General features: G+C 48.9%; 1 protein-coding gene across 1 annotated transcript; it reads left to right on the plus strand.

Annotated features, from left to right (window-relative positions):
- Nucleotides 1–1,587: 1,587 nt before the first annotated feature.
- Nucleotides 1,588–7,823, plus strand: LOC308149806 (kelch repeat and BTB domain-containing protein 8-like; the record flags this gene model as incomplete). The annotated part of the gene is made up of 4 exons (XM_080522695.1): nt 1,588–1,735; nt 3,211–3,289; nt 5,517–5,744; nt 6,329–7,823. 4 exons carry the CDS (start codon nt 1,588–1,590, stop codon nt 7,821–7,823), a joined length of 1,950 nt encoding a protein of 649 aa, XP_080378821.1.
- Nucleotides 7,824–11,893: the final 4,070 nt, after the last annotated feature.

The following is an 11,893-nucleotide window of genomic DNA, read 5'->3' on the forward strand; positions in this document are numbered from 1 at the left end:
GACACACCAACTCCACAGACGTCGAGTCTTTCTTTTCTCTCCGACCATCGACCTGTTCGCTGCCCACCGCCCAGACCGACGAGAGTCTTAAATTGAACTGCCAGGCCCAAGACACCGCGGAAAGCCTTCCACAATGTATGGAAGACATTTTAATATCTTATCAATTTAACATATTAATGTGTTAATATCTCACGTGCTGCAATTATGTTATTGAGTTAATCTTGCTTTAAACGGTGTGTGCACTGTCATTGAACTAGCTGTGTTAGCGTTAGCATTTCGTTAGCTTAGTTGCTATTCATTAGAGCTTTCGTCATTGACGGCTGGTATACGGTCATTAAATATAGGTCATATATTACATATAGGTCATTAAACATAACTAGTTATGTATGTTATAGGTAAAACAGTTCGTCAAGTGGACTTATTAGGTAGTTGGACAATTCGGACTCTTTCCAATTAGATGCTAGGTAAGGGTCGATCGTCCGCATTCGGAAAACGCGCTATAATTGATTGTTAGCTACCAAGCTATCAAGTCTAGCTAGTTATGTATAAAATATATTCCAAATGCTGCACTATGACAATAATGTAGCCGTGAAACCAATAGACATTCTACAGCTATTCAACCCCCCTTGAACCCTGACCCCCAGGTGGGCTGTCCGGACATGTCCATTATCAGAACACGCGGTGGACACGTTTTGCGTAGGGGGGAGGGGGAGGGTTACAGTGATGAACTGTTAATCAGTATTTAGCCTGTATGGTTATGTATGTGTGTGTGTGTGTATATATATATAGGGTTCGACAATATCGATTTACTGTATATGCCGGTATGTTTTTCTGGCGGTTGCGCGTTGTAAAAACTCAAGCGTCAAACTCTGCTGTGTAGTATTCGAGGAGATGTAGAAACGTAGATGACTCGTGAAGATGTTATAGCTAGCTATCTACAATTTATCATCAAAATAATGAACAGCAAGCAAGATCCAAAACTAGTGCCGGTGGAGAAGGGCAAGTGTGACATTGGACAGACTACCAAAACAGAAAAATAAATCTGGTTTTTCAAATGGCGTCTTTGGCAGTCAACGTTACTAATTTATTTGGCAGTCAATGAGTTAATAATCCTTATACACATCAATTACCCGATTTTTTCCACGTGCAGCTCAAAACAACGACTATTGATAATTGAGGGTGCCTGTGTGTCCTCGAGTTATAACACTTCTTTTTGGAGCTGGTTCACAGTAGTCATGATCTGTCTGTCTCTGTGTCTCTGTCTCTCTCCCTGTCTGTCAATGTCTCTCTCTCCCCCCCCCCCTCTCACTCTCTCCCCCCCCCTCTCTCTCCCCCCCTCTCTCTCTCCCCCCCCCCCCCTCTCTCTCTCTCTCCCCCCCCCTCTCTTTCCCCCCCCCTCTCTCCCCCCCCCCCTCTCTCCCCCCTCTCTCTCTCCCCCCCCCTCTCTTTCCCCCCCCCCTCTCTTTCCCTCTCCCCCTCCTCTCTTCCCCCCCCCCCTCTCTTTCCTCCCCTGCTCTCTTTTCTTCTCCCCCCTCTCTTTCTCTCCCTCTTTCTCTCCCCTCCCCCCCCCCCCTCTCTCTCTCTCAGATGAGCTCCGTGCGGGGGAGAACAGTGACGTGGAGGCCACAGCCCTGGCAGGATGGGGACGGCGGGGAGCCCCTCTCTGACAGCGATTCAGAGGAGGAGGACTTCCCAGATGACAGCACCACCCCGCTGGGGGACTACGTCACACACGGTGAGATGCCGGATAGTGAGTTGGACTGGTGGTCGGTCGGAAGGTTGTGAGTTAAAATCCCGCCTGAAACAGAATAGAATAGAATAGAATAGACTTTATTGTCCTTGTACAGTTGCCTATACAATGAAATTGTAGTGGTTCTTCTGAAGGTGCAAAAACAGAAAGACATATTCACAAACATATACACATAACATATCACAAATATTACACACTAGACAAATTAAAAAGCGAAAATACTATAAAACAAGCTAAGAGACAATGAGGTCCGTGGTGTCAAGTGCAAATAAAGACAACAATCTTAAGAAAATAAAAACAACTATAAAAGCAAGCTAAAAGACATGAGGTCAGTGGCGTTATAATAATACTGTAAAAAGATATAAATGTTAGATAGAAAACCGTTTTCTTCGATTGAAAACAAGAATAATTTGAGAATGGTAGAAGGAAGGTAGCTTTAGCAGCAGACAAAGAGGATGAGAAGTTGGAAAAGAGGGAGGGATGAAAGGTTAAAGGTCATCACCAGGAAAGCCAGTTTTTCTCCATTTCTTCTCAGCTGAATGTGAAATGTCGCTGCCTGTTTATAAGATTACAGAGACTCAGACAGCGACAAGGAATGGAGAGAGATGGTCGACAGAGCTGCCCTGAAGTTAGTGGACAAAAACTGTTTTTTTTGCTGAGGATACAAAGTGATAGAACTGCTTCTAATGAAGCTATGTACACCACTAAAGGTAGGGTATAAAGGTAGGGTCTAAAGGTAGGGTCTAAAGGTAGGGTTTGGGGAGGGTAAGGTTAAGCTGGTCCTATATCAGTGTATGTGGGCAACTTCACCCTGTAGCATAAGGTGGAGGGGAATGTCCAATGTCTCTGTCTCCCTCCCCCCCTCTCTCTTCCCCTCTCTCTTCCTCTATTTCTCTCCCTCCCTCTTTCTCTCTCCCTCTTTCTCTCTCTCCCTCCCTCTCTTTCTCTCTCCCTCCCTCCCTGCAACATAATTATGCTTTAAACACGAAGCGTGTAGTGTTAACTAAATGTTATTTATCATATGGTCTCATTCATTGATTACTAGCTATTACTAATTGATCATGGCCATTTAGCACATTTAAAGCTTAAACGTTTTAGGGGCACTTAGGTGGCGTAGCGGGTTAAGCTTTGACCATGTAACCGCAGGGTCCCTGGTTTGATTCCGGCCGGGGACATATCCTGCATGTCATCCCTCCTCTCTCTCTCACCCATCCTTCCTGTCTAAATCTCTTCTGTATCTGTCAATAAAATGAAAATATGAGTGGGACTGCCCCACTCAGGAAAAGAAAAAAAAACGTTAAAGCTTAAACGTTTTAAAGTTCAAATGTATTTATTTATTTATTGTATTCCAACCTCTATCTGCCTTGACTCAGACTTCCTGTCTCTGACTTCCTGACTCAGACTTCCTGACTCAGACTTCCTGTCTCTATCTGCCTTGACTTCCTGTCTCTCTTCCTCAGGGTTGAAGCAGCTCCTGGACGCTCAGCAGCTGTGTGACGTGACGCTGCTGGTGGAGGGGAAGAGGCTGATGTGTCACAGGTAGGCTAACGACTACCATGATATACGCACGGCTAAATGGAATGTTGACACATCTTTTCATATTACAGCTAGGGAGTGTATATATAACGTCACTCTGCTTCGCAGAGTGCCTAACCACCCCACTAGCTGTGCCGATATCCACGACATACCACGCCTTCTGGTTCCATAACGCTTAAATCTCTCATATCTTCTAGTAGAACCACTGTGCAGAGCAGACCTCCAACGGTGCACATTATCAGGCAGAAAGGAATGTCACACAAATTCTAATAGGCTCATGACTCATCTCTTCTTCTTTTTTTCTGAGTGGGGCAGTCCCACTCATATTTTTCATTTTATTGGACAGATACAGTGAAGACAGACAGGAAAGTAAGGAGAGGAAGGGAGAGAGAGAGAGGGCATGGGCCGGATTCTAACCCATGCCGACATGGGCATATGTGTGCACTGTAGACCGTGGTGCTAGACCACTGGACCACCCCAGGCCATGGTGCTAGACCACTGGACCACCCCAGGCCATGGTACTAGACCACTGGACCACCCCAGGCCATGGTGCTAGACCACTAGACCACCCCAGGCCATGGTGCTAGACCACTGGACCAACCCAGGCCATGGTGCTAGACCACTGGACCACCCCAGGCCATCATGCTAGACCACTGGACCACCCCAGGCCATGGTGCTAGACCACTGGACCACCCCAGGCCATGGTGCTAGACCACTGGATCACCCCAGGCCATGGTGCTAGACCACTGGACCACCCCAGGCCATGGTGCTAGACCACTGGACCACCCCAGGCCATGGTGCTAGACCACTGGATCACCCCAGGCCATGGTGCTAGACCACTGGACCACCCCAGGCCATGGTGCTAGACCACTGGATCACCCCAGGCCATGGTGCTAGACCACTGGACCACCCCAGGCCATGGTGCTAGACCACTGGACCCCACCAGGCCATGGTGCTAGACCACTGGACCACCCCAGGCCATGGTGCTAGACCACTGGACCACCCCAGGCCATGGTGCTAGACCACTAGATCACCCCAGGCCATGGTGCTAGACCACTGGACCACCCCAGGCCATGGTGCTAGACCACTGGACCACCCCAGGCCATGGTGCTAGACCACTGGACCACCCCAGGCCATGGTGCTAGACCACTGGACCACCCCAGGCCATGGTGCTAGACCACTGGACCACCCCAGGCCTCCTCTCATATTTTCTAGTAGAACCACTGTGCAGAGCAGACCTCCAACAGTGCACATTATCAGGCACAAAGGAATGTCACACATATTCCTACTAAAGATAGGCTTGAATACTGTCTCACTTGAATGGATGCGTTGGTGTACTCGATCACTAAAATAGTACATGACATTTTAAAATACCACAATTAGTGGTGTGAACTGACAAAAAACCTGACAAAGATGCAACTGTAAGTATTTGTGCTGTTCGAGGCTGGCAGCCCGGCCCGGCATGTGGTGATTAGGTTTTCTAGCATTAATCTCTGTTATATAATTGGTTGATGACAACAAGCATTGTGATTGGCCAAGAGCTGTTAGAAGCTGTGATTTAATAACAATAATGTCATGGTTAAATCACATAATCTGATATTTCTATGCCGCAGTAGAGTTGTGTATCAGGTTTATTAGGAACACCAGTACATCTTGTTATTCATTCAGATGGTGTGGGGAATGTTTTCTTGGCACACTTTGGGCCTGTTAATACCAATCAATCATCGTTTGAATGCCACAGCCTATTTGAATATTGTTGCTGCTTTTCAAAATCACATCAGGATAAGATAGTATGAAGCTATTTTGCAGAGAGTTTTCTCTCTCTCACCCATCCTTCTTGTCATATCTCTACTGTCTCTATCCTCCTCTTTCTCTCTCACCCATCCTTCCTGTCACATCTCTACTGTCTCTATCCTCCTCTCTCTCTCTCTCTCTTTCACCCACCCTTCCTGTCATATCTCTACTGTCTCTATCCTCCTCTCTCTCTCTCACCCATCCTTCCTTTCACATCTCTACTGTCTCTATCCTCCTCTCTCTCTCTCCCTCTCTCTCTCTCACCCATCCTTCCTTCCTGTCACATCTCTACTGTCTCTATCCTCCTCTCTCTCTCTCTCTCTTTTTCACCCATCCTTCCTGTCACATCTCTACTGTCTCTATCACAATTTTAAAAATGAGATAAAATAAAAAGCCCCATATCAATCACAATAATGATTTTCCCATCTCCTTTCAGAGTCCTGTTGGCAGCGGTGAGCCCGTACTTCCGGGCCATGTTCACCAGCCCCCTGGTGGAGTCCCGCCTCAATGAGATCCGATTGGAGGAGGTGACCCCGTCCGTCATGGAGACCGTCATCCAGTTCGTCTACACCGGGGAGGCGGGGCTCTGCCTGGACACGGCAGAGGACCTGTTCGTGGCGGCCAATCGGCTTCAAGTGATGCCTCTCCAGGACCGTTGCTCTAGGTAACCGTAGTCATAGTTACTGGGTTGCGTTGGGTTACTGGGTTGCGTAACCTATTGTATATGTGACACGTGACTCTAATGCTTTGGTCCTCATCGGGACATCGAAGTTCGGTGTTAGCAGGTTCACAAAACAAGCTGTGTTAGTTGACTAGCGATGTGTCGTTGATTTTCAACAACGTGTAAATGTCTTCACATTTTTCAAAACAAAAGTCTGATCATTACATCGGATCCCGACATGAGGACCAAAGCATTAGAACGTGTCATGAATTGGAATTTCTCCAAAATGCAGTTGGCACTTAGGAAATAATTTAGCTGTTAGAAGACTTATTTACAAACCCCCCCAAAAAAGTGAAGTGAAGAACAGATAATCTAAATCACTTTATTTTCTGAGTGGGGGCAGTCCCACTCATATTTTTCTTTTTATTATGATAGAGATAGTGCAGATATGACAGGAAGGATGGGTGAGAGAGAGAGAAGGGATGACATGCAGGATATGTCCACGGACGGAATCGAACCGGGAACCCTGCGGTTACCCCAACTAAGCACCCCATCTAAATCACTTTCTGTGTGTGTGTCTGTTCCAGGTTCCTGTTTGAACACCTCTCTGTGGACAACTGCCTGGGCATGTACTCCCTGGCCCGCTCCCACCACGACCAGCTGCTCCTCCGGGCCTCCCTGCGCCTGGTGGCCCAACACTTCCCCCGCGTGGCCCGGCAGAAGGACTTCCTCCTGCTGGACCCGGGCACCCTGGGAAGCCTGCTGGGGTCCGACCGCCTGGGCGTGGGCTCGGAGGGGGAGGTCTACGACGCTGCGCGCCGCTGGGCCGAACACCGGCCTCTAGAGCGCTACGCCCACATGCCGGCCCTCCTCCACCACCTCCGCCCGGGCCTGCTGTCTTCGGAGGAGAGCCGGCGTCTCTCCCAGGAGCTGGGCCCCGCGGGGGCGGTGGGCGGGGAGGGTCTCGGGGGTCCGCTGAGGCCCAGGGAGGGGATGTTCGAGAAGAAGATCGTCTGCGTGGACCTGAAGCACAGAGAGGACGAGTCTCTGACGGAGGGGGAGGTGGATTGCTTCGACCCGCGCACGGGGACGTGGGAGAAGCTGGCGGCCCTGCGGTCCCTGCAGTGCCCGGGGTGCACGGCGGTCGGGGGGCGCCTCTTCGTGGCCGGCGGGATCCTCCGGGGGGGGTCGGTGTCGTCGCTGGTGCACGAGTACGACGCCGTGCTGGACCGCTGGCTCGAGCGGCCGTCCATGGCTCAGCCCCGGGCCATGCTGGGGCTGCTGGGGTGCGGGGAGTCCCTCTACGCCCTGGGCGGCTGCAACCGGGCGGCGCTGCTGGACACGTGCGAGACCCTGGACCTGGCCTCGCTGCGCTGGAGCCCCGGACCGCGCTTGCCCTTACCGCTGCGCTCCTTCGCCTGCGCCGCCCTGCGCGGACGCCTCTACCTGCTCGGCGGGACCACGCTGGAGCAGAACCGCGCCGTGGTGCACTCGGGCGTGCTGGTCTACCACACGGCCACCGAGTCCTGGAGCCGCGTGGGGCTGGACTCGGGCGCCACATGCCTGGCGGGCGGCGTGGCGGTGCGGGGAGGGGTCTGCACGATCGGGGGCTTCATGAGGGACGCCACTAATTTCATAGACGGGAACTACACGGACCTGGACCCGTTGGACGCCACCAGGCGGGTGCTGTTCTTCCGGGAGGGGCGGGGCTCCGTGGCGGAGCGGGAGGTGATGGGGGCGGTGGTGGCGGAGAGGGGGGGAGGCGGGGGAGGCGGGGGAGGGGGTGGGGGGGCCGGCGGGGGAGGGGGTGGGGGGGCCTGGTGCTTCCCGGGGCTCCCCAAGCAGATCGGGGCCGGGGGGGTGGCCCGGTGGCACAAGAGGATCTACGTTCTGGGCGGGGAGAACAACTCGCAGTTATTCGCCAGCATGTACATCTGGAAGCCCGGCTGGAGTGGCTGGGTGCAGAGGCGGGAAAAACTGCCGGAGAGGTGGGGGGTCAGCCGGTTTGGATGTGCCACTCTTAAGTTCCCCAAAAAGGACATCCAGTCACGACTGAGACTGGCCCGGGAGGACTGTTCATAAATACGCCCTGTGCTCTCTGTCCGTTCGGACATTAACTGATTTAGTTGTTTGATGTTTGATGTGTTTCTTTGTGTTGTTATTCTGCCAGTTGTGTATGTCTGCTGTGTGTTTCAGGCACAATTTTACCTGTTGTGAATACATAAATAATAAAATGGTATTAATTTAAAGCTATGAGAAGTTAGTAGTAGTAATTCTGTTATCTTAACCCTCTCCTCCTCGGTTGTGTTCATGTTTGCCCCCCCATCCTTGGTGTTCCCGGTCTAATTAGACCGGTCTGATTAACTGCTTCATATCTCCAAAACTACATGGTCAAATTAGCTAAATTTGGTACCTGGTGAAAGCTGAGACCGGTGAGATGTTAAAAAATTAACATAGATATGACCAAATTACTGTAATGTGACTAAATACACAGTAGAAATTGAATATTTCATTTCCGTTTTTGAGAATTTCAAATAAGAAGGCCAGTTACACCCTGAAACTCTATATCTCTGCCAAACAACACATTGGATCAGTTCTTCAACATCTCAACATATACTGTGCAAAATTTGATGAGACAAACAATGTAGACTATTGGTTAACCTGAATAACTGGATGGGCATATAAGCACGGGAAAGAGAAGGGTTCCCTTAACAAACACCTGTTTCGTTTGATACATTTCAGTGTTTGTTATGGGAACCCATCTCTTTCCGGTGCTTATGTGTCCATCAGAACCATACCTTCCAGAGTTATGGGAACCCTTCTCTTTCACCCCAGGTGAACCACACCTTCCATGGAAGGTCTGGTTCGGATGGGCAAATAAGCACGGGAAAGAGAAGGGTTCCCATAACAAACACCTAATTGTTTAGTTTGAAATGTGTCAAACTTTATATATGAGGTATTTGAACAGGTCTGATACATCCTGGAATGTTGTAGCTTGTTACAACTTGTGTTATCCATTAATTTCCTATGACGGTCATTTTTGACCGGAAACACCACCGATGTTACAAAGTTGACTGAAACCTCAAAATTCAATGCCAGTGGTTAGTCAGCAATTTTATATGTTCAAATGCTTAGTGTGGAGGATATCATAAGGCCTTGAGGCAATCAAATGTAAAACACAATATTTATGATTGATGAAAGTTGCTCTCGGTCAGATTTGACCGGGAACACAACCGGAGGGTTAAATACAAGATAAAAAAGAATACAAGATACTTTCATTTTCACACAAACCAGTTGGTGGATTTAGTTTTCATGGGAGCGCCACATTCACCTTCACCTCACCATGAGAGCAGACAGTCCAGCTGAGCTGGAGGGGTGGGAGGTCTGTGTGTGTGTGTGTGTGTGTGTGTGTGTGTGTGTGTGTGTGTGTGTGTGTGTGTGGGGCTCTGGAGATGAGTGGTTGAGGGGGTCAGTGACAGTGTGTGTGTGTGTGTGTGTGTGTGTGTGTGGCTCTGGAGATGAGGAGTGGTTGAGGGGGTCAGTGTGTGTGTGTGTGTGTGTGTGTGTGTGTGTGTGTGTGTGTGTGTGACTGGAGATGAGGAGTGGTTGAGGAGGTCAAGAAGAGTCAGAGGGAGGATAGCCCGGCCCCAGAGGGAGAATGAATGAATGAATGGTCTTTATTGTCATTAATACAGTACAGGTACCATACAACGAAATTTAGGAGGGGGGGCTCCCCTAGTGCTTGGAAAAAGACTAAAAACAAGAGAGCCAAGGGTAAAATAAAAAAGGGAAAAGAGCTGGTTGACATAAATAAAGGCTATGTAGTATGTACACTATCTACTATACTATACTACTATACTATACAATAAAACACTGTGCTGTACTCTATGCTATGCTATAAATATCCTAACTTTTCCTATATCTGAACCTTATGTACACAAGGGTTGTCATATTGCACATAGTATTGTTGCACATTCATTTAAAGTGTCGCAGTTAGCAGGTTTGAAATGTTCACAGTTGTATTTCAATATTGCACTTATGTTTACAATCTAGTAGCTGCCATCAAGTTGTCTAGATTGTCCAGGGCCTAGAACCTAGGTCTTTGCTGTGTTCAGGGCCTGAATGGCCCTAGGGTAGAAGCTGAGCTTCAGTCTGTTTGTCCGTGCGAAGAGGGAGAAGAGGAAGAGGAGGAGCCCAAGGCTGGATGCTGCTTCTGTGAGTCTGCTGACGGGAGAAGGCTGTAGGGTTGATACTGCACGAACCAGCTAATCCTCAACATTACTACAAGCATCAATACACAGGAGACACAATGTAATCCTTGAAAAACCATGAAGTCTGTGTTAAGTTAATGTCTCTCTCCCTCCCTCCCTCCCTCTCCCTCTCCTCCTCTCACCCTCTCTCCCTCCCCTCCTCTCTCCCTCCCTCTCCTCCTCTCTCCCTCCCTCTCTCCTCCTCTCTCTCTCTCCTCCTCTCTCTCTCTCCCTCTCCTCCTCTCTCCCTCCCTCTCCTCCTCTCTCCCTCCCTCTCCTCTCTCCCTCTCCTCCTCTCTCTCTCCCTCTCCTCCTCTCTCCTCCCCTCCCTCTCTCCTCCTCTCTCTCTCTCTCTCCCTCTCCTCTCTCCTCCTCTCCCTCCCTCTCTCCTCCTCACTCCTCCTCTCTCCCTCTCTCTCTCTCCCTCTCTCCTCCTCTCTCTCTCCCTCTCCTCTCTCCTCCTCTCTCCCTCTCCTCTCCTCCTCTCTCCCTCTCCTCCTCCGTCTCTAGCGGCTGTCTTCAGGAGCATGGCGTCGGCAGTCGGCAAGGGGCTGTGTAAGGGGCTGTGTGAGGGGCTGTGTAAGGGGCTGTGTGAGCCCTTCAAGAAGGCCTCAAAGACCCAGAAGACACCTGAATGTCTGATTCACTAAATGTGTTTCAAAAAATTACATTAAATTCTGTGCATTCAACCTAATGTATTCCTTGTAATTTTAATTAATTTAATTTTGCCATTTAGCAGACGCTTTTAATCCAAAGCGATTTACAATTACGAATTACAGGGACATTCCCCCTGGAGTAACTGAGGGCTAAGTGCCTTACTCAAGGACACACTAGTAGTGGTGTGGTTTCAGGCGGGATTTGAACTCACAACCTTCCAACTCACTATCCACTAGACCACCACTACCCCTTGTCTTTTGTCATTTCACAGTTGGATTTAATCATCCACATTACCAGAGTGATTAATTGACACCGAATAGGAAATACTCCTACATTTACTGCTCACAGCCACCAGAGGGCGCTACCACTACACCATTGTGTGTCTATAAACATAATTATTTCATGTGTTTCTACCAACATGTTTTAGTAGGAGATGGCAATTAGAACGTATTAAGGCCTACATGTCTTAATAACCAGGGTTCCCTTTAAGCACACATTCAAACAGTGATGTTAGTTAGGACTATGGAGCAATTCTTTAAGGTAGTTGGGTAAACCAATAGGAGCATAGCTCCCCTATGGGGCGGAGCTCCATGAAATAGAACAGCGTAAATCACAATGTTAGAGATCTTTTATGCTATTATGAGAAAGTAAAAGTATTTTTGGTTCGGTATGAAACTGTGGCGGAACAATAGGTAATTGATGGGAAACACTGAAAGTAGCCGACTGGACATAAATGAGTAGTCGACTGTTCCTGAGATCTCCTTCAGCTGGCTCAGTTGTCCTCCATCTGGTTTTTCAGAAGTAGGAGGGGACAACTCCCTGTGAACTGAATCTCCTACAGGCGCTAATAGGGGGAAATAACAACATATTACATATATGAAAAGGTGTTCCTGTGGAAAGGCTATCATATATTAAGTTACTTATATTGACCCTATAAACAATTTAGTATAGGTAAGGTTTTGCCCTCTCTGATGGTACCCATATCTGGTCTGTCCCATAGACTATCAAGGAAAACCCCCATTTCAAAGATACAGGGCCTGAACATGTTGTAATCTGTGTATCTGTAATCTGTTGGTTTTCATCTCTAGCTTTTGCCCTAATCAGCAAACCTAGAGGTTACAAATGTAACACAGGTTCTCTGAAGGAGATAAGGGAGACCCTCACAATGGGACACGCATTCTGTATACCTATTCACTGAAACCCTCAGAAACCCTCTTCACTCACACCTGGACAAGCTGAGGAAGC

This window comes from Nansenia antarctica, assembly GCF_963989245.1.
Source record: "Nansenia antarctica genome assembly, chromosome: 2".
Classification (NCBI taxonomy): Eukaryota; Metazoa; Chordata; class Actinopteri; order Argentiniformes; family Microstomatidae; genus Nansenia; species Nansenia antarctica.